The following is a 24034-nucleotide window of genomic DNA, read 5'->3' on the forward strand; positions in this document are numbered from 1 at the left end:
AAAGAGATGGGGGAGGGAGAGAGGGGGCACAGAAACAGGATGAGAGATATCTAAAGATCAAGTCACAGATGGGGAAATGTAAGAGAGAGTGACAGAAAAAACACAGAGACACAGAAGGAGAAATACAGACAGAAACTGGATGAGAGAAAGAGAGGGAAAGAAACAGAAGGAGAGGGATAGAGACAGAAAGATGGGCGGGAAGGGGTTGGGTAGAGAGAGAGAGAGAGACAGAAAATCAGGCATAGAGATGCAGAGATAGATACCGAGAGTGACAGAGACAGAGACAGAGATAGAAACAGAGAGACAAAGATAGAGACCAAAATAGAAACTGAGAGACAAAGGGAGACAGAAAGAGGCAGTCATAGACACAGAGCCAGCACCAGATAGAGACAGAGAGACAGAGATAGAAACAGAGCAACAAAGAGAGAGAGACAGATAGACACAGAGCCTGCACCAGACATGAAGACAGAGGTAGAGACAGAGGAACCGTCCCAAAGAGGAAGAGACTCAGAAGCCCAGAAAGAAACCGAAAGAAAGTCTGGAGTCCAGGAGAGCCAATGTGATGGTGAGGGCATAGGAAGGTAAAAACAAGATCAATGAGAAACACTCTGAGAAGCTGAGAAGAGCTGGATGGAGGCCCTGAAGCCAGGAGTCCTGGGAAGGCAGAGACACTGAGTTTGAAGACAACGGAGCTTCTGCCCGCCCAGTGCTAAGATTCTTAACCTGGGATCTTTGGGCCCAGGGAGAGATTTCAGGGCCATAATGGCACGGTATAGGAAAAAGCCATCTTTCCTTTCACTGATCTCTAACAGAAAGGTCACATTTCCTTCCACTAGCAGAATGCCAAAGAGATCTATAACTCCAAAAAAGTGAAAAGCCATGTTCTGAGAGCTCTGACTAAAGTGGCTGAAGGAGTCAACACTTGGCCTTCGGCCCCTGCCAAGGACTGAAGGCCATTGGCAGGTTAGGGGAATGAACAAAAGGGGAGGTGGCAGCAACATAGATGAAGCTTAAATTATCTCTGGGGTCCCCTCCACCCCAAGCCTTCCATAAAGGATGTCCAAAGTGTAAAACACGGTAGAGGTCAGGACAGCCAGCAGGAGGGCAATTCAGGCTTATGAAATGAGAGAAACAGAGACAGAGGCAGAGACATCGAATACAAGGTAGAGAAAGAAACAGGCCCATAATATTGAAATGTGAAGACGAAGAGATGCCAGAGATACAGAAACAGAGAGAGAAAAAAATCAGGGAAAGATGGATTCATAGCAGGAGATGCAGAGAAAAAAAACCAGATTAAGAGACAGAGATATATATTCAGAGATATGCAAAGACTGATATATTGATATATACATAAATTAGGATGTGCCAACAGAGATATGAAGAGAGATATATTGAAGCAGGGAAATAGGGAAAGAGGGAGGGATGGATACTGACTTACACACATGTACGCACTTATGCACACATGCACGGATGCACACACACACACAGATTGAGGGTAGAAAAGAGAGGAAGAGAAACTTACCATTTCCCCTGATCCTTTTAACTCTTGTAGCCTTCCTGGTTTCCTTCAAGTCTCAGCTAAAGTCTCATGCTCTTCAAGAAGCCTTTCCCAGTCCTCCTTAATCTTAATGCCTTCCTTCTGAGACCACAACCAATGAATCCTGTCTATACTTTACTTATTAAGCACCTACCATGTGGCAGGCATTGTGTGAAGTTCTAGGGATAGTGATATTCAACACCAAAAAGGAACCAGACTCTGCCCTCAAGGAGCTTACATTTTCTAGACTGAAAAAGGAACCCTCCATCTCCCCAGTAGGCAATGCTGGCCCAGGCAATATTGGGGAATAAAACTATAGCTGGAATGCTTGGTTGGGTACCATCATGAGACTTTGAAAGTTGGGTTCCGGATAGAAAGCCTAGTGGATGAGAGCAATGCTATAGGGAAGATGAAGGATGGAACCCACCTAGAGCCCCTCTGGGAGGAAGAAAAATGGAATGATAATTAGGAAGGATAGGGATGAATCAGAAATTCATGAACTGGGATCTATATACCTCCAGAGGGACTCTGGACAGATTTGCAGAGCCCTCCTAAGGACTTGGATGGGAAAAACAATTCCATATTCATTTTTTTAAAATTTTAAACCCTTAACTTCTGTGTATTGACTTATAGGTGGAAGATTGGTAAGGGTAGGCAATGGGGGTCAAGTGACTTGCCCAGGGTCACACAGCTGGGAAGTATCTGAGGCCGGATTTGAACCTAGGACCTCCTGTCTCTAGGCCTGGCTCTCAATCCACTGAGCTACCCAGCTGCCTCCTCCATATTCATTTTGTAATCCTATGGATTTTATTTTATACACCTAAAATATATTCTGAAAAGGGGTTCACTGACTTAATCAGACTTCCAAAGCAGCCTAAAGAAATAAAAAAGATAAAGAAACACTGGGTAAATCAAGGCTGATATGATGGAGGAGTAGAAAAAGCATCAGACTGGGAATCAGAAGAAAAATGTTTGCGAGCTGATTTTGCCATGAACTTGCTCTGTGAGGAAGACGTTGAATTAGGTAAGTTCTGGGATCCCTTCTAGCTCTAAGATTCTAGGTAATGGAAAGGGAAATCGAGATGGGGGATCAAGGGTAGCAGAAAGGAGAAAGGTGAATCTCTTCTCTGTGTGTGTTTGTGCACATACATGCAAGCACAAATTCACAACACATGTGGCAACAATGACTTCTACCACAACTGCTGAGCTTGGCTTACTTGGAAGTTCCTGAAAGCTATGAATGGTTTAAGAAAAGGAGAAGTAGGATCAGGAAGAGAGGTGCTTCTTAGCAGAGGCACAATGGTTTGGAGGAGAGGGGAATGCTTCAATGACGTTGAATATGGAGAGAAAATGGTAAGAGGGACAGGACAACAGGTAAATCAAAGGAAGGCTCTTTGAATGACTAAGATCCACATCGAACCACAACTTTTCCAGAATAGAAAATAGAGAAAGGGGCCAAGTGGGTGTTGGGCTAGGGACATTTACTAAAGAGTCACCCAGCTGAGGCTGAGGGGAAAGAAGAGTGGTTATTGCTCTTACCTCTAATAAACATTATTATTGACAGTTATTGCTTTGAATGTTATTCTTCATAATTAAAATACTACAGACATCTCCAGTAATGATGATATTAATAAATCAGATCAACCCTTTTCTCAGGGTCTACAGCACTCCTACACATCCCAGTGCAGAAGGGGGAAGGAAATGGAGTTGGGCAGAGGCTGTACTTAACCAAGTGATGACAGAGAGGAAGATATGGGTATTCCAAGAAAGAACTGAGTTTCTAGCCAGTGCCCGAAGGAGTCAATGTAGGATATGACAAATGAGCAGTAACAACAATTACAGCTGACATCACAAAAATCCTTCAAAGTTTTCTAAGGGCTTTACATACATCATCTCCCTTGTTCCTCCCAATCACCCTGGAAGGTACTATTGTTCACTTCATTTTACAGATGAGGAAACTGAGGCTGAGGGAAGTTAAGGGATGTGTTCAGGTTTATACAGCTAAGAATGGCTTCAGGTGGGATTCGAACCTAGGTCTTCTCTTCCTGGTGGATTCCAGGCTCTCTATTCTTTTTATTATTAATAATTTTTCTTTAATGAACAGTAAATGATTTTTCCTCCCATTCACTCCCCTCAATGAAAAAGAAAACAAAAACGAAAACGCTTGTCAAGAGTTCACTCCCAATCCCAAATGAAGCAAAGATAGAACAATGCCAAGAAAGCAGCCCGTGGGAAGAGTCCCTCTGCTGGGGAAGGTCACGCTTCACAGCGACCCTCAAAAGGGAGTGGAAGGAGGAAGCATGGCTTGGTTTTGCCTACCAGCTGATTTTGGAGTGAATTTGTCTCGGTTTGCTGCACATACGGCCAGCAGTCTATAGCCAAGATCCAGGTCAAATCCTTGTTGGGCTGCTACTCGGCTAACAACCTGAAAGAAGACAGATGGAGAGAAACAGAGAGAGAGAAAAAAAAAAGTATGTCATTTTCCAAATAATTGTCAAGTCAAGGCATCTGTCTACTCTGCCTCTGATAGAAGCAACATTGGGGGGCATTTGTAGTACCTCTGATATGCTCTCCACACATCACCACTCATATAACAGAGTCATCATCATGATGCTTTACCTGCACAAAGTATTTTGTAGTCTTTTTAGGACTTTCACATTCCTTATTTCACTCTTCCTCACAACCACCCTTTCAGATATGTACTAATGTCACCCGCATTTCATAGATGAAGAAATTGAGGACCACAGGGACACAGATTTAGAGTTGTAAGGGACCTCAAAGTCTGTCCAATTCAACACCCTTCTTTTATAGCTGGGGAAACTGAGCTCAGAGACATTGAGAGTCACTCTTGTAGTGTTGGAAGCAGAATTTGAACCCAACCCCCTAACTCCAGAGACAGTGAACATTCTTTCCATGGAACCGTGATCCTGGGAGAGACTAAGTGTCTTTTCTGTTCTCACAGCCAACTAAGTGTCTGAGGGGGGATCCATGTCTATTACTCTATCTATAAGGGAGATATAAAAGATGGAGCGGTAGGCAGGGCGGGTACTATCATCTCTGTTTTACAAAGGATGAAAGGTCAAGTGACTTACTCCAAAGTCATAAGAGTAGAACCCCAACTTCCTGCCTCTTTCCACTATCCCAAAATGTTGCCTCATCTTGGGAGCGAATGATTCTTTACTAGGCTTTCTGTCCGAAGTATTGCCAGGACATTTCTCAAATGTTTCTTGAAATAAGAGACACCATCAAATGAAAACCCTTGACTGGTCCGTGACTCTATTCCTTATTAAGTTGAGTAAGAAGATCTCTGAACATATTGATTTAAGGAAAAAGCTTTCTGAAATTTGGTTTCTCTCTTATTCCTTTCTTCTATGTCTATGGATCAGTTCTACGGAATTGTTTCCTAGGGGTAGGGGCATAGCAAAGAAATGCCTCTCACTTCCTATCCATTGGCCATGGTAAAAGTTGGGCAGAGAGGTCAGTTGCCTATGTCTGACTTGGAAAAGTCAGGTGGGAGACTCCAGTGCACCTAACTGGAATGAAAGGTATAACAGAAGACCTGAGTTCCTTTCATTGGCTCCTGGAAGATATCCTCAGTTCTGAATTTACATTGGACAGTGTCTTTCCATTCCATCTCTGCTTTTATGCATTCATGCCACCATCCCTCGCCCACAGAATTATTTCCACTTAGGAAATGGTCACCAGTTTAGGAAAACCTATAGTGCTCTTTCCAAAATAATCTAAGTTCTTAAAAATGTTTTTATTGATATCTTTTGTTTTAATTTTACACTCATTTCAGAATCTATTCCCCTCCCCATTCTATCATCCTTTTTAACAGAAAATAAAAGCTGTTCAACAAAACTAATCATTCATGAGAATATATGCAATATTTGCAAAGAAGGAAAGAATGAAGATTTTATTCATCTACTCTTGGGGTTATGCTTGGCCATTACAAAAGTATCAATGATTTTTGCTTTTTAAGTATACAAGTATACTCTATTCTTTCACTTAGGAGTGTCTTAAAAAAATCTGGGATGTATGATTATCCTAAGATGAGTAAACAATCAACATTTAATTTTTTCCATTTATTATTCATTGGTTTAATCTACCTGCTTATTTGTAAATGTATGATTTTGCTTTCCACCCAACTTGTAGACTTTTTTTGCCCCTTTAATCTTTTTTTAAACATTTATTAATATTTATTTTTTAGAAAAGTTAACATGGTTACATAATTCATACTCTTACTTTCCCCTTCAGCCCCCAACTTTCTTCCCCATGACTCCCTTTAATCTCTTTTATTTGATACATTATCTAGAAAGATTAGTTATAAAAATAATACAAAAGAATCAAGGGTGCAAACATCAGCAAAAGCAAGACATAAATATTTCTATGATTATGAAATGATGGTCAACTTTTGAAAGCCCAGAGAATCAATGAAGAAATTAATTGAAACAATATTTATTGTGAGCTATCCAGATACAAAATAAATGAATAAAAGTCATCAGCATATTATAGACTAATAACAAAATCTAGGAAAATAAAAATAATAAAAACATCTATTTTAAAATAATCCTGACACTTCTGTACTAGCAGCAATGCAATGATCCAGGACAATTCTGTGGGATTTATGAGGAAGAACGCTATCCACGTCCAGAGGAAGAATTGCAGGAGTGGAAACACAGAAGAAAAATGCTTGAACACATGGGTTGATTGCGGACATGATTTGGGAGGTAGACTCTAAATGACCACCCTAGTACAACTATCAATAATATGGAAATAGGTCTTGATTGATGACACATGTTAAAACCAGTGGAAATGCGCATTGGCTACGGCAGGGTTGGGGGGTGGGGGTGGAGGGGAGAGTAAGAACATGAATCATGTAACCATGGGAAATTTTTCTAAAAAATAAAAATTCAAAGATGTGAAAAAAAAAATCCTAACTTGTAAAATGTCTGGAGGGTAACCTCTCAGGATGCATATTAGATTTATGTAAATATAATTCCAAAATGAACAATCAACATTTAAAAAATAGCAAAAAAAAGTGATCAAGGGGGCAGCTGGGTAGCTCAGTGGAGTGAGAGTCAGGCCTAGAGACTGGAGGTCCTAGGTTCAAATCCGGCCTCAGACACTTCCCAGCTGTGTGACCCTGGGCAAGTCACTTGACCCCCATTGCCTACCCTTACCACTCTTCCACCTATAAGTCAATATACAGAAATTAAGGGTTTAAAATAAAAAAAAAAGTGATCATTTGAAAATTGGGATACATCAAGGTTCTATTCCTTTTGCTTTGGGCATGCCAAGAACAGTAAACAAGTATTTGGGGTTGGGGAAAGAAAGATGTTAATGCTTGTGGCCGCCATCTTTTCTGGACATTACCCTCGTAGCTGGTAGAGGACATCACTGACTGTGTAGAAGTGAAAAGAACAATTAAGTAAGTATGCCTTCACTGGCAGCCATGTAGTGAATTGCAAACGCTTGGTGTCTACTCTTTACAGTACAGAGATTTTTTAAAAAGTGTTACTAATTACAAAGTTGTTCCATTGTAACATGGAACGATACAGTACATTTAACACTTATAGGTTAACTCTTCAGCAGTATTGGGTGAATTGTATTATTCTGAACTACTTTCCAGCATCTAGACTTTCTAATTAACAACACAAAAATGGGATTTCTATTATTGTGAAGGAATTGCTGTGGACAATGATGCAATTTATAAGCAGACTGTGTTATTACAGTTGACTTGAAAGTGAAGACTCACAAAGATGTAGCAGGTCAGGTTTTAGTGTTGTGTTTGTTATTATTATTAATAGGATACTATTTCTATGATTTCTAGTTCTGTGATTTCACTGGTATAGGGAATTCCTAGGTTAGGAAAATCCTTTTACCAATAGGAATCGTACTTTCTTTGCAATTTATGTAATCTCTGTTGCTGTTCAGTCATTTCAATTGTGTCTGACTCTTCGTGATCCCATTTGGGGTTTTCTTGGTAAAGATAATGGAGTGGTTTGCCATTTTCTTCTCCAGCTTATTTTACAGATGAGGAAACTGAGGTAAACAGGGTGAAATGACTTGCCCAGGGTCACACTGCTAGTAAATATCTGAGGTCACATTTGAGTTCAGGAAGATAAGTCTTCTTGACTCCATGCCCAGTGCTCTTATCCACCAAGCCATCTAGCCACATTAGTCTTAGAGAGTTGCCTAGAGCATGATCATTAATAGAAAATAATAATAGAACCTTAACTCTAGAAAGGACCTTTGGGACCATCTAGACCAACCCTTATGTATTTATCTGTTTTGTTGGTAATCCCAGGGGCAATACACAGATTAATCCAGATTAGGGGCAATAATTTGCTCAGGGTCATAATGCTAGTGAATGACAAAGTTAGGACTAGAATTCAGATCTCTTGCCCAACTATCTAGCATTTATTTGGTGCTTAATAAATATGGATTGATTGAGTGATTGACCCAACTACATACAGCCCAGTAATTCCTAGACACACTTTGGGGGCACTTTTTCCTTCAAACTGGAGTCTAGCCAAAGCTAATAAATACAAATAAGACTTAGTGCCCAAATCTGAGTCACTAAGAAGAAAGGGCCTTCCTGTGGGTGAAATGTTGCTCCAGCTTTTCTAGAAAACACATTTTCCAACCAATCTGATACTTCCATGACCACAGTTCACTTTGACCAGCCCGGTTTTTCCCTCTCACTACTATGAAGTCTCATCTTGCAAAGATCCCAGCCTCCAGGGTGACAGGTGATGTTCTTTGCATTCTCATTTATTAGTTCTAAAAGCTGGAAGCCCAGGGAAGCTGTGAAGGGCCCAAGCTGGCTTTGTGTCACATCTCCAAGGGGTCCCAGAACTGAGGAGAAAATGCCTCTCCCTTTGTTCAACTTTGCTGACTCGTATTTGTCTCCCCAGATAAACTAATATCATCGATCTGGTCTATTTAAGAAAAAAATAAATCAACAAAAAAAAATCTTTTATCTTCTCAACCACAAGGCTATTGCGGCCTGCCTGCCTCCTTTCTCTCTTGACTTTCAGGGAAGTGCTTTTGGGAGCTGGTAAATGGGAAGCTTGGGAAGGAAGACGAGGAGAGGTGATCTGATAACTGAATCAGTGGTCCCAAGGCACACCCATCTCGGAATACTCCTGCCCATAGGAAGACCCAGCTGTTCTCTTGCCAACCTTAAAATCTCCCCTCTCCTTTCAATAGTCATTCCTAATTCTGCCATTCATAAATTTGTCGAAATCTTTTTTGAGTTCACTTCTTTTTTGTCATTCCTGAGGGTTTGGCTTATTAATCAGTGAATGAAGTAGGATTTGCTTATGTTTGCTTTACATTTACCATGAAGTCCTAAAGTGATACCCCTCCCCCCAAATTATTGCAAAATACCATCTCTTTCATAGGGATAAATCTCTTGGCAATGTGGTAAAATTGTGAGTCACAGAACACTGCAAACTCAGAAAAATCGCGGGTGACCTAAAGGGCAGTGGAAAGATGCCAGCGCATTGGGTGGAAGTGGGCAATGCCATGTTACCAGTGTTGACATGTATACTTAGAGGGCATCGCTAAGGCCATGTATGATTGGAAAAGGAATTGGGTTGGTTCATGTATCACGAGTGAAGGATAACAGATGGGCAGTTCTACAATGGTATCCATAAAATATTAGAAGAATCAAAGGAAAATCTCCAGTGCATTGGTGAGATGGACAATTAACAGAAGGACATTGGCCAGATCACAGAATCAAAGATATGATACAGTGGAAAGAGCATTGGCTCAAGAGTCACTGAACCTAGGTTCGAATCTTGCCCCTGATGTTTTTTGCTCATGTGACCTTGGGCAAGTTATAGTCTCCTTGAGTTTCAGTTCTGTGTATATCATAAAGATGCTGTACCAGATGCCCCTTGAGGCCCTTTCTGGGTCTAGTTCTATGATTCTGTGTAGAACCACACACATGTTGGGAGTATCTTTAGGCCTTCAGGAATGAAGTAGACACAAGCTGACCCTTTTTGGTACAAATTCCCAATGTAGAGATGACATCATCTGGGCTGGGAGTAGAGGTGACTAGGAAAGTATTTATATTTATTTATATTTATACTGCTATTATATTTATTGAATGAATAGGAAAAAATTAAAATAAAAAAATGTTTAAAGGAAAAAATCCATCTAGTACAATCCCCCCCCCCTTTTTTTAGAATGATGCCCAGAAAGAATCTTTGACTTAAAATCTGGCACTCTTTCCTCCTCCATACCATTTTTCTTCCTAGAACCATATAGAAGGAAAAGGAATGGACGGGCTATACTGGTGAAGGAAGTATCCATCTTAATCCATAACACTAAGGATCCATCAAAAGATTCTACTCTACAATGGAGTCTCTTCACCCAGTATTTCAGACATTAGTGACAAAATCTGGGTTCATCTTAACTATAGCTTAAGAGCTGCTTGGGAGTGATTCCTGGGTACCCAGCTGTCTGAACATTATGGTTGAAGACTCTTTGGTCTGGGGAAAACAGACTCTCAGTAAATAGACAATGGATAACAGGATCATATAACTGATGATGGGGGAGATGTTAGAGGTCTTCTCTTCCCACCCTTCAACTTATAGGTGAGGAAACTGACCATTAAAGAAGTCAAATGCTTTGCCCAAGATCAGATAACTAGAAAGTGTCAGAGGTGGAATCTGAACAATGGTCTTTTTGATTCTAAGGCAGGCTCTTTATCCACTAAACCACCTTCCTTTTTAGTGCTTGCTTCTCATTTGACAAATCAGGAAATTGAGACTCATAGAGAGAATGTAATTTGCACATGGTAAATTTATGTTAGAGTAGAGCCCAAAACTCTTTTCACGCCTGTGTTCGTCTTTTGGAAAGGGAATGGGGAGCACCTGTACTAGTTCTCTTTCTTCAAACTTCACAGCCACCCAGAAATTTGGTAGGACTTCCACCTCTGTTATTCAACATAGCAAATTGGGTTTCTTTTCTTTTAAAACAACAACAACAAACAACAAACAACAACAACAACACCCTCTACCTTCACTTCTAGTAGCAATTCTAAACCAGAAGGGCAAGGGCTAGACAAATAATAGGGTTGTGACTTGCCCAGGGTCACACAGCTGGGAAGTGTTTAAAACTATATTTGAACTCGGGACCTTGTGGTGTTCTACCAACTGTGCCACCTAGCTGCCCTAAGTTAGGTTTCTTTCAAAAAATTTATTTCCAGATCTGAATTCTCTTCCTTTCCCCTTCCCTCCCCTGAAGGTTAAGTTTCAAATGGTTGTTGGATATGGTGATTGATAGACACAAACACCCATCTCTGGCCCTAGGGACTAAATTATAGGCTTCTCCCCTGACTAGCTTGTTAATTATGGAAAAAAAAATACTTGGGGTAAGGGAGTGAGGTTAGGGCTTGTAGATTCCTGACGGTCTAAAGAAGAGCATGTCTTGAGCTAGGTTGAAGCCTTCTATTGCCCTCTTCTGGTCAACTTGGATCATGCTTCAGTTTGGCCTCCCCTGTCATTTCTGTGAGAGCTCATCAGTTCATCAAATACCCTTCTCCTTCTGCCCTTCACTAGTACAGTTGACACTAGCCTAGTGCTAGAACTTGTAATGAACACTTGAAAGAAGCAGTTCAAGTCCTGCAGAGAGTCAATATGCTTTGGATTCTTCCTCTTTACTCTAGAAAGATAATGTCTTGGTCTTCTGTAATGTTGGCTGCTCAACCCTAACCTTCTTTCTGACAATCTGACACTAAAGTTCTCCTATCTCCTGGAGAATTATTATTAATTTGGAAAGTTGGGATAGGTTGCATGGAGGCAGAATGATAAGACTCTGGCCATATTTCATTTACATAGTCTTACAGAGTGGTTGTAAGCATCTCATAAGATAAGACTTAGAGCTGGAAAGAACCCAAGAGGCCATCAGATTCAACCTCCTCATTTTACAGATGAGAAAACTGATAACTAGAGAGTAGGAAAGGATCTTACAGATTTCCAGGGTAGGAAGAGGCAAAGCTAGGATTTGAACCTGAGCATCCTTATTCTCCATCCAGAGTTCTCTCCATTATACCAAGCTGCCTCATTGCCTTTCCTGGATGACAAGCCTAGAGAATCTCTGAAGGGCAGCCTGAGAACTATGTTTGGAATCAATGAATATTCCAATCAGAAAAGTAACTTGGGAGTCATCTGGTCTAATCCCTTACTTTCCTTAAAATAAATTTTGAATTTGCTTTTTACTAATATCACATTTGTTTCTGGATATGCACCTTTTCCCACTCTTAAAGAATTGAATCTTTCAGGGGGAATAGCTTAGCAATGAGAGGTTCTGGGTTCAAATCTGCCTCAGATACTTCCTAGCTGTGTGACCCTGGGCAAGTCACTTAACCCCAATTGCCTAGCCCTCACCAGTCTTTTGCCTTGGAATCAATAGATGGTATTGGTTTTAAGCCAAAAGGTAAGGGCTCAAAAAAAAGAACTGATTTTTTCTCTTGCAACCAAAATCCCCCCACCAAAACAAAAACCACCTGACATAGTGACTACATCTTAAAAGGGATCCAGCATTCTGCTCTGGTAATTCCCATTTTGCTGTCTAAGAGGAGGAAGAAATGTTTCATTTCCTCTTTTCTGGAACCATAATTGCCAATTCTTTTATTTTATGGATGAGGACACTGAACTCATACAGATCAAGATCACACAACCAAGTTGGGAGGAGTATTCCTAATTTTATCTTCGGTGTGGGAGAGGATGCTGGATGCAGGATTCTATCTCTGAATGTGGCTTATAGTGATGCTCGAGAAGCCACACCTTGGGGTGATGGGAAGAACACTCAATTAACTCAAGGGATGTGAGTTAAAGACCCAGTACTAACTTGCTCTCTGACCTTGGGCGAGCCCTTTCTACCTCTCAAGGCATCTATTTACTCACCTATAAAATGGGATTAATGATCCCTCTCCTGTCTACCTCACTGGTTGGCTGTGTGAGTATAAGATGATAGGATCCTAGACTTAGGGTGGGAAGGGACCTAAGAAGCCATATAGTCTAGCCCCTTTATTTTACAGGATAGGAAATGGGAACCCAGGTAAATTAGATGAATTTCTCACTTAATTTAATTGCTCTAGTATGTGTGAGATCCAGCATTTGAACCTTTTTGACTTCAAGGCTATTATTCTATCCACTTCACCATGCTACCATGACAACTAGATCATGGTGTAGTAAAAGGGAAGAGAAGGGAATTAGCATTTAGTAAGCTTCTACTGTGTACTAAAGGCTTTACAAATATTATCTTGCATCCCGCCTCAGATGTGATCATGGGTGAGCCACAGCATCTCACTGAGGTTAGGTTTCTCCATCTGTATAATGAACTAATGATATGTATATTTCCTCCCTTGGAGGATGGGTGTGGGACAATCATACTATAAATTTTACAGCACTGGGAGAGTTCTTTGCCCAAATATAAAGTACTTCCATGAGTCAAGGATGATTATGATGGAGCATTCATACCCGACTGGGGCAAACCAAGTTCACATCCTTTTCAGTAGAGCCTCCTGACTGTCTGAACAGTGTCTTGGGACACTGGCCACAGCTTGGGGTGGATGAGTCCTAGGAACAAAGGGAGCCTTTGTGTAACCAGAACCTCAAGCTGAGCTGGAAAGAACTGAAGATGAGCAAGGAAGAGTGGTTAGACGGATGGAAACATCCTAGCCACCAGGATCTTTCCCAATAGCTCTGCTGATGTCTTTGCAACCACTAGTGGGAAAGGGGGAATTGGGATGGGCAGGTGGTAAACATGATCAATAGAACTGTCTCCTCTAGGTACTTCCAATATGGACATCATAGGAAATCTCTTCCATCATCTTCCTGACTTTTCTTTCCCTTTTCCTTGGCCCCACTGAAAATATTATGTACTTATATGATGCTCCTGCCTATATCCAGCTTGGTGCTGAAAGATTCAAGTGAGAAAAACGTCACAAGAGTGGACTTTGGGAGACAAAAAAAGAAAAAAAGAGGCAGCGAGGCACTGTAGGAAGGGTGCTGAATTTGGAGTCTGAGGAGATAAGTTAAGGCCTATACAATATATTATTTATGTGACATTCTTTAAGTCACTTAGTTTAGTTTCTTGACTTCACCTAACTTAGGACCTTAGTTTTTTTTTATTCATAAATTGAAGAGGTTGGTTGGGAGGAAGAATATACAGTAGAAATATTTCAGGTTTGGAATCAGATAATCTGGTTTAAAAACCCAACTCTGTCACTTACGATTTCTGTGACCTTAGGTAAGTCACTGTCTCTTTGGCCCTCAGTAATCTTATTTGCAGAATGAAAGGTTGGACTTAAGAAGCCTCTAAAATTCCATCCAGCCCTAAATTTAGGATCTTATGAATAGATAATTTTGAAAGTTCTTTTAAGCACTAAATGCTTTGAACTTATTTTTTACTGTTATGCAAAACACACTCCTATACTGGTTATTGTTGTAAGAGCACACTCATACGTAACCAAAACCCCAAAATAAAAACATAAATACACTGATGTGAAAGATGATTCCAACAGTTTTCTCTATAGAGGCGGATAGCATTCCCCATCATAAATCTTCCAGAATTGTCCCAGATCAATGAAATGTTTTGAACTTTAAAAAAGGGCAAATTCATTTATAAGTCAATCACTCACTTTCACTTTTATTTTCAAATAGAGTTCACATTCTTTTGTCCAAAACCAAACCTACCACCCCTTTCCTCCCCAAATTAGCTCAGATTTCTCTATTCCCATGACTTCTTCATTTTAGTTAATGGAACCATCAGGCTCCTATCTGTCACCCAGGCTGGAAATTCTGGCTACTTCTTTAACCTCCAACTGCAAATTCCTGTTGATTCTTCCTTTGCCAGGTCTATGGATTCTCTTTCTTCCCTTTCCTACTACTGATGGCCCTCCTTCTTCTCCCCTCAATGATATGTTACATATTTAGTTGCCTATTATAACAGCCCTCTAAATTAAGGTCTCTAGTTTCTTCCTTTCCCACATGCTCCTGCCAGACTAAAGTGCTTTTTTATTATTAAAAATTTTTAAATTAAAAAATAATTATTTTCAAAACCCCCAAAACCTTCCATCATAGAATTAATACTAAGTCTTGGTTCCAAGACAAAAGAGTGGTAAGGCTAGACAATTCTGTTTTAGAATCTATGTTGCGTATCAGTTCCAAGGTAAAAGAATGGTAAGGGCTAGGCAGTAGAGGTAAGGTCACTTGCCCAGAGTCCCACAGATAGGAAGTGTCTGAGGTCAAATTTGAACCCAGAACCTCCATTCTTTAGGCCTGGCTCTCTAGCCACCAAAAGAACCTAGCTGTCCCCAGACTAAACTTCTTCTTTTTTTTTTAAATTTAATTTTTATTTTTTTTAAACCCTTATCTTCCATCTTGGAGTAAATACTGTGTATTGGCTCCAAGGGAGAAAAGTGGTAAGAGTAGGTAATGGGGGTCAAGTGACTTGCCCAGGGTCACACAGCTGGGAAGTGTCTGAGGTCAGATTTGCCAGACTAAAGACAGAGGTGGATTCATGTTACTTCTTTACTCAATGATAACCTTTAATGAAACTTCATTGTTGATCAAATAAAGGTCTGAACTCAGCCATTCATTCAAGACCCTTCATAATCTTATCTGGTCCTAACTTCCCTTTAGATTTGTGTCTTCCCTACCATTAGTTCCAGCCCAACTAGATTTTTCCCTCTTCTCAATAAATAATAAAAAGGCCATGTAGTACAGTGGAAAGTGCATTGGTTCTAGAATCTGAGGACCTGGGTTCAAATGATCTCCCCAGGCTTCAGTTCTTTCTTCTATAAAAGGAAGGGATTGGACTAGGACATCAGTTCATTTCCATCTGCCCATGAGCCTCCCTGTTGAGGCTGGATGGAAGTGGGTAGGCTGCATGAGCTAATGCCGCCATCTTTGGCAATGCTTATCGAGGGCCCAATTATCTCCTGCAGAACAACCAAGGAGCCAGAGTTCAGGGAGGGATCTTGATCCAATTCCCCCTCCATTTTAAAGAAAAGGAAATGGAGAGCCTGAGAGGCGAGGGGACATCCTGGAAGGTGCACACTAAACTAGTGGCAGATGAACTATGAAAACTCAGCTACTCTGACTCTCTCTCCAAGGCAAACCACTTTCTAAAGGATTATGTGAGAAGGAACTGAGCTGGGGACTGATGAGGTCCCTGCAGGGGGAGAGCCAGGGACCACTATCAGCGAGGCTGAGTGGTTGATCTATGGTAGCGGCAAGGCAATAGCTCCTGCCATTAGTCCTGTTGAAGGCATCAGCATCCTTCTTACGCTGACGTTGTCTGTTTGCAGAACAGAGAAGCTGGGAAAACCCGGACCTCTAGGCTGAGACTCCTCTAGTGGTTATTATACTGTGTTAGCAGAGCTGACTGGAGCAAGGATTCCAAGGGACACCTTGTCATGGCAAAGTGGTGTCATTCTGGGCAGCCTGGACTTTCCCCATGCCTTTGTGTGCCTTTCGTGCTCTGTTTTCCTGAGGAAGTCTTGTGGATGGAGCTTCCTTGGCAGGGTCTCTCTTTCTCCCTTCTCTCTCTCCCCTTTGGACCCCATTCTTCTTCCTATCCACCTAGGTACAGCTATGTGTAGGTATATATAATTATATAATATATATATGGTATATAATACCGGTATAGTGAATAGAGAGCTTGGCCTAGAGTCAGAAAGACTTGATTTTAAATAACTTAGATATTAACTGTGTTACTCTGGGTAAGTCATTGAATCTTTTTCTACTTCAGCTTCCTCATCTGTAAAATGGACATCATGGGGGGAGGTGGGTGGCTCAGTGGATCAAGAGCCAGGATTAGAGATGGGAGGTTCTGGGTTCAAATCTAACCTCAGACACTTCCTAGCTGTGTGACTCTGGACAAGCCACTTAATTCCCATTGTCTAGTTCTTACCTCTTTTCTGCCTTGGAACCAATACATAGTATTGATTCTAAGTCAGAAAGTAAAGGTTAAAAAAAATGGAGATCATAACAGCATCTACCAAACAGGCTCCTGTGAGATGATATTTATAAAGTGATTAGCCCAGTGCCAGGCATAGAGTAGGGCATTCAATAAATGCTTATTCCTTTTCCCTCCCTTAGTAAGTGGTCCCATGAAATGGAGGACTAGAGGATGGGTAAGTGGTTTGGAGTGGGAAGGGAGGGCAGGGGATGAAAGAAATCTGACATCAAACAGTTCGATGGAAAGTTCTGGTCTGAGGTTGATTAATTTTTTTTAAAGCACATTTTAAAAAAGTCTAATTAAGCTGCAAAATGTATTTGGAAGAGTGGAAGAAAAAATAGAAAAAGAAAAGAGAGTGATACATTCTCTCTTCCCAACTGCAGCATTCTGAATGAAAGCTGAACAATAAGTCCTCTGATGTTTTGGGGAAGTCCCAGATCAATCATATTAATAGTGTGGGAGCTACTTAGAAGCCCTGTGTGATGCAAAAGCTATAATGACGCCAGAGGCTAAGTGGTTTTTAATTTCTATCCCCCAAAGTCATGTTGATTCAGAGGAATTTGTTTTGAAAGGTCATTTTAGAGATTGCAGGAACTGGAAAGGGATGGGAAGGAGTGGGTTTCCCAACAGGGCCAAGGAGCTGGGACCCTCGCCTCCACACAGTCTTGGGATGTGAGCCCTAAGAGGGATTTTAAAGATCATCTTGTCATAGGGTGTCTTCTGTCCTAAGAGAGGGCTCTCCAGTAATGAAGATTAGGAAAATGGGATGGGAGACATAATTCAGTGGGGCCATTAAAGACAATGGGGTAGGGAAGGGCAACAGTTGGGGACTAGTGCCCCAAGATGGTTCTCAAACCTTACAAAGCAGACAGAACAGGGCAGTTAGGAAGCAGAGTGGATAGAGTACCAGGTTTGGAGTCAGGAGGATCTGGGTTCAAATCTGGCCTCAGACACTTGCTAGTTGTGTGACTCTGGGCAAGTCACTTAACCTCCAATGCCTAGCTTCTGTTGCTCTTTTGTCTCAGAATCAATACTAAGAAGGTGAGGGTTTTAAACAAAACAAAACAGACAGAGGTCCTTGAGCCCTATTTATTTTCCTTGAAGGTATATAATAGTTCATTCTTGGAATAGTCCAGGTCACAGACTTTGCTGCTATCAAATATGAGCATATGGTTTAGCAGGGATGGTCCCATGTCATGAAAACTCAGCTTACCGTTAAACATCCCATCAGGCTCTGCTCGAAGGGCCTCTGGAAAGCTCTTGGGTCACCACACCAGTCCAGGAGCTCTGTAGCGGCATTGTGGAAGTTGGCAGGATTCTGTAAATGCTAGGGAGAGAGAGACAAACTCAGCATCAGTCAAGGGAAAGCAAAGAAAGAAAGATAAAAAGAACAGTAAAAGTAACACCTGCATAGTGTTTTATACTTCTCAACTCCACCACTCCAAAAAAACCTCTAGAGAAGGCAACGTGATACAAGAGAGAGAAGATTGAATGGTATCATGAACTCTGGATTTGATTCACAGGTTTGAATGGCCTTGGACAAGTCACTCAACTTTTGTGGACCTCAGTTTCCTCATCCGTACAATGAAGGATTCGAACTAGATGACCTTTAAGGTACATCTCAACTCCAGATTTATGACCTATGATTCATCATCTCCCATGATGCTCATAATACTCCAGGGAAGTAGGGAGAAGCAGGTATCATTCCCATTTTACAGCTGAGGAACCCGAGGGTAAGTGACTTGCCTGAAGTTAAATGGGGAAAACAGCAGAGCCAAGACTAGACTAGAATGAAAGTTGTACCTCCTAAGCCAGTGATCTTTGCCCTACAACATTCTTAGTTGTAGAGAAATGACAAGAAGAGATCATCTGAGTGGCTGGTTTTTGTTCGACAACCTGTTTGCTAGGAGTTCTAGTTTAGCTGAGGGAGCAGAGTAGGGTTTGTTTGGGTTTTTTTTTCCTAGTCATACGACATACAGAAACCTGCCAAGAGCTTCCCTTGGGTCTCAGGAATAGCCTATAAGCAAACAGAGGCTACACAGGCAGCCAAGCAACCATAAAGTGGAGGAGAAACAAAAGTATGGCTAAAACACCCTCATCCAGTGGAGTACCGTAGGCAGCCCAGGGCAAAGGGAGTTTCTCGATATTGTATATAAAGAGAGGTTGGTTATTAGATGCTAATCTCTTTGATATCTGATATCGGTCTAGCACCTCGATAAACTATTCTCATCGTATATATTGATTTTGGAGTGGGGAAAAAAGGCACACGACCAGGGTGGCTCTGAGAAGGCCAGGGAAAAGGATCCCCCTGTTTTATAGGGGGCCCAGCCCCTGGTTTCCAAATCCAACATTCGTCCACTTCCATGAACTCATCCCTGTGTGATCTTGAGCGAGTTATTTAACACTGGGTCTCCTTCATCTATAAAATGCGAGATTTAGACTAGATGGTCTCTGCAGCCCCTTGCAGCTCTGCGTCTATGACCCTACAGAGTTGATTCTGATTTGCTCCCATTTCACGGTGGAGTATCTAAATCGTTGGTTGTTTTCTCCCAGATTCTGAACCCGGAGTGAGGTCACGATGGGGGAACAAAGAGGTCTGGGGAGTGATACTGGTGCCAGAACCCTGGAGAGAGGCATTTCGCTCATCCTAGCTGGGACAGAGAGGGTTGTTCTTCCACCAGGGCTTGTGTTACAGCATGATCTCGGCTTATCTCAGGATTAGAAGTCCAGAACCTCTTCATCATGGCTCACCCTCCCCAAGCCATGTTTGGTCTGGGCCACTGGCATTTTGGGGAGCTATCACATGGCATCCTCCTACTTTAAGCTTCTCACTCAAAGATCTCTGGGTCTTCGTCCAATAGGTAGCTGCGACTGCTCTCTCAGAGGCTCCCAGTGAGCCCAGAACCAAATCCAATATCTTCTTTGCTTTTCTAGAGCTTTTTTTCATAGCTGATCACTCTTTAAAACTGGATACTCTTTGCACTCTTGGCTTAGACGATACCACATTCTTCTGGCTCTCTTTGTATCTCTCCTACGATTCTTCCACCGGCTCCTCAGCCTCTTTTTAAATTACTCTAAGCAGTTATTACTTCAAGGGTCTGTTCTTGGCTTTCTTCTCTTCTTTTCCTTACAGTCCCTCTCCTGGAAAGGTTATTTGCCCTCAAGGCTGATGATTCCCAAATTTATATTTAACACCCATATTCGGTGTGCGGGGTCTACATCTAAAGCTGCCTGCTAGGTGCTCTTACTTGGATGTCCTATTGGCATTTCAGTCACAACACGTCCAACAAGCAGCTCATTTTCTTCATCTGAACCCTGACTCCACTTTCTGACTTCCATGTTTCTGCCTATGTCCACTGTTAACATAATGTTTGGCACATAGTAGATGCTTAACAAATGTTTATTGATTGACTGATGGTTTGAGGAACTCATTCATTTGTTTACTTTTCATTTCAACAAACATTTATTAATCCCACTCAGAAGGCACTGTGATAGGTATAGGACATAATTGAAATAGTCTAAGGAAAACAGTCCTTTCTCTCAAGACTCTTGCATCCTCCTGGGGGATAGAGGAGTAAATACAAGTTTATCTTTATTTATTTATTTTTTTCAAACCCTTACCTTCCATCTTGGAGTCGAAATTGTGTACTGGCTCCAAGGCAGAAGAGTGGTAAGGGTAGTCAATGGGGGTCAAGTGACTTGCCCAGGGTCACACGGCTGGGAAGTGTCTGAGGCCATATTTGAACCTAGGATCTCCCGTCTCTAGGCCTGGCTCTCAATCCACTGAGCTACCCAGCTGCCCCCCAAGTTTATCTTTAATAAGGGTAAGGGCCACTACTTTATTGGGTAAGGTGGGCTTGTGTCAGACTCTGGAGGGCCTTGAAAGTAAGAAACATGGCACAGAAGTTTGAGCTTTCCCTGGCAAACAATAGGAAATCATTGAAGATTTTAGTGCAGAGGACCGATATGATCAAATCTATAGGAAAGAAAAGATTATCTAGACAGTAAAATGAATGACCTAGGCAGGTTTAATCCTTGTACAAGGTCAAATGAAGAAGAAAATATGAAAAGCAAGATTTGGACCCAGGTCCTCTGACTCCAGAGGCAGTGCTTTTTTTGCTTGCCTCTTAGTGAGTTTTATGATTATGTACTTCTGTCTTACTTTCCTACTAGACTGTAAGCTCCCTGAAGGCAGATGTGGTACCTTCTTTGCCCTTTTTATCTTCATCAGTGCCAAGATTTCCATAGTGGGCACTTCATAGATGGGAATATGCAATACTAAGCTTAAATTAGGGCTCAGAGAGGTCCCTCAAGCTTCATCCTTCAGTTCTGATTTCTATGGAGCTGCGTCTGGATGTATCTCTCCCAGACAGTCTAGGCGGGGGCCCTTTGCTCCTGTATTTCCAAAATGAGATACAAGAATCCATCCGTTCTCCTTTCTGAAATTCTGCAGTGTCTTAACCTATGTCTTCAGCATTCCTGAGTAATCAAAAATCTCAGCCATCCCGAGTCCTTTGAGCTAGTTCCCTAATTCTTGTTAGCAATCCTTCCTTCCCTTACTCCAGGGTGCCTGGCCTTTCTACCCATTGGCCTTTCCTGGAATAAAAGGAAGTAAATTAGAAGAAGAATGGCTACTCAGGTGGCAAATCTGGAAACAAAGACCACAAGGTAGAATTGTAAGGCAGCAGCCTCTCTCCCCGATCCATGAATCAGAGTCAAGTTCATAACCCCAGCCAAGTCACGCTGGGCCAGAAGCCGTGAGTCTGGGCATGCCAGCTCTCACAGCAGCTGCTCTGGGGCTTGGGGACAGGTCAGACCAGTTCCCTGGCAGCTGCAGCAATAGCAACTGTGCACCTGGGGGGGCACTAGGGAAGCCCCAAGGCAGGGATGAAGGCTGCATGGGGCCCTTTCTGGGACCTCGGTTCTCTCCTTCTAGAGACTGGGAGGTGGCTGGAGTTCTGAAGCCCAGGAGGGAGCCAATAACAGATAAAACTCAGCTTTGGGAAAGCAGGCAAATCGAAGAAGGCTCCTGTTCAGAAAGGATTCATGGCTTCATCTCACAACTCCTCAGGGATCTTTTTATAACACTGATGTCAGAGGAAAGATGAACACCTGCTGCTCAGGGTGACTGTGTTAGTGTAGGTGTCCTTCCTGCACACTGTCGACATTTTCCAAGTACTACACAGTTCACAGTCTATCGTAACTAATGAAGAAAAAGCGGAGTTCCAATTTTATAACGGGGCTTTGTTCTCCCAGTCTGTATCTATTGGTATATTGCCTTGCAAGTACTTCCAAGCAAGTACTATAATACGTTTATAGGCTTAGAGCTGGAAGAGACTTTAAAGGTCATCAAAATCAATCCTCTAATTTTACAGGTGAGGAAACTGAGGCTTGGTGAGGTTGATTCTTCAGTGTCACATAGCTATTAAGTGAACGCTACAGTTTCTGGATCAACTAGTCCTACCTAGTTGATTCTACTCCATGTGGGAATGCTATCCATAAGATCTTTGATGGTTAGTCAATCAGCTTCTTCTTTTTCTTTTTAATAACCCTTACCTTCTGTCTGAGAATCTTAGTATCAGTTCCAAGGCAGAAGAGTGGTTAGGGTTAGGCAACTGGGGTTTAAGTGACTTGCCCAGGGACACACAGCTGATTTGAATCCAGTTTCTCCGAACTCCATGTCTGGCACTCAATCCACTGAGTCACCCAGTTGCCTCCAATCAACTTCTTCTTAAGTACTTCAGTGATAGGATTTCCCAAAGCAGTTTATACCATTTACCATTTTTACCTCTTCGAATTCAGCATGCTCTCTGCTTTCCCAACTCCTGATATGCCTTCCTTGGCCCAAGTAACCACAGTAAATAATTGATGAATTAAAATTACATAAAAGAGAAGAGAGAGTCTTTTAAAGAGTGTCCCATCAGTCAAAAGGGCCACACTTCTACACATAACAATAATCTAAATCTAATGTAGTTCAGTGCCATATTTTGGTGTCTAATTGCCTAGTAAACACCTCTAAAACTTCTGGTCACTGAACCCATTAAACTGATGCCACCTTTCATCCTGGTGGGCTCTCCTTTCAAAGTCCTTGATCTTAGAAGATACAGGAAAAGCCAAGGATCTGGTCAAATTTAATGACTGTTTCTGCCACTAACGCACTAGGCAACCTTAGGCAAGTCATTACCTCTGTGAGTCTCTGTTTCCTCATCTATAAAACAAGGGGGTTGGATTTGATTATTTGAATTCCATTCTAGGACTAATATTTTGTGAAAGAGGGTTACCCTGGAGGGAAAACCACCAGCACTCTCTAACCACTTTGGCTTGGGTCTGCTTACTGGCTTCCCTGCCCCAGCTCTCCAGAGAGGGAGAAAATAGTTCCAAGTTGGTCCAGTTCATCCCTGAAAAGGGAATAAAAATGGAAAGTCTAGACTTGCCTCTTTTTAACTCTTGCACTAAGGGTGGGCCCTAGCACAAGAGAATGGCTTAACTGTTCAGTGCCTGGGCAGTCTAATTTTTCTGCCATCTCTCTTTCTCTCTCTGCCAGAAAAAAGACACATTCTAGTTCGACCTCAAGCCTATTTGTCAGGGTGACTTTAAGTGGCATTAAGAGGAGAGAGGGGCAGAGGTTACATGGGAAAGAAAGCTAGTTTTAGACCTAAAATCTCAGGATGCAAAGCCCAGTTATGTTACTTACTACCTCTGTACCCTTGGGCAAGTCAGGAAATCTCCCTAGCCTTCATTTTCCTCATCCATGAAATATTGGTGGTGGGAGCCAGGAATTTTTTAGACCAGAGGCTCTAAACGTGGGGTTCATGGGCCCCCAACATACCTTGAGGTACCGTGGGTAGATTTTGATGGTCCATGAAGTTGGATAGGGGTTAGGTAGGGATAGAAGCCTGATGACACTACTGCTCAAGGCATAGCCTAGCCACGTACAGAGGCAAGTGATGTTCATCAGTAGGTGGTAAAACCAGGTACAGATTCAGAAACAGCTATAGATTTTGTGCAATTCCTTCCTTTTATGCCAAGGGCATTGGTAAAGCAGAAAACAAGGGAGACGTAGACATAAAGAATTATTTATTTATTTATATAAATCACTAATGAAGAGTTTTACTGATGGCACTCCAAATGTGGAATCTTTGTACAACGAGCAATGAACTAATATACTATTCAAGGAACTGGATCACATAGAAGGAGGAGATTAAATTTAGTAGATATAAATGTTAAGTTGGATATCTGGAGTGATAAAAATCAACAACTTGTATAAAAATGTAGGTGTTGTAGTGAACTGAAAGCTTGATATGAATGTGATATCAGTGTGACCCATCTCTACAAACTCCGCCAAGGACGGTCCCAAGCCCGGCTGAAAAAGGAGGAGGGTTGGGCGCGAGGCTAGCAACCTCACCCTGTAAAAATCTCACTTGCTATAGAAACTGCAACCTCATTAAACCAACAAAACCAACGATCGCCTAGTCTGGAAGATTGCTCTCCAACAGAGTCCACGACCCGTGC

General features: G+C 41.8%; 1 protein-coding gene across 1 annotated transcript in view; it reads right to left on the reverse strand.

The window, feature by feature from the left end:
• ZMIZ1 (zinc finger MIZ-type containing 1) overlaps positions 1 to 24034 on the reverse strand; it is a 214227-nt gene that overhangs the window by 173564 nt on the left and 16629 nt on the right. The window contains exons 2-3 of the mRNA XM_044660241.1: positions 17736 to 17849; positions 3857 to 3962 (exon numbers count right to left, since the gene is read on the reverse strand). Of these exons, the coding sequence (XP_044516176.1) occupies positions 3857 to 3962; positions 17736 to 17849 (220 nt within the window). The remainder of the gene's footprint in view (positions 1 to 3856; positions 3963 to 17735; positions 17850 to 24034) is intronic.

The sequence above is a fragment of the Gracilinanus agilis genome, chromosome 2, assembly GCF_016433145.1.
Source record: "Gracilinanus agilis isolate LMUSP501 chromosome 2, AgileGrace, whole genome shotgun sequence".
Lineage (NCBI taxonomy): Eukaryota > Metazoa > Chordata > Mammalia > Didelphimorphia > Didelphidae > Gracilinanus > Gracilinanus agilis.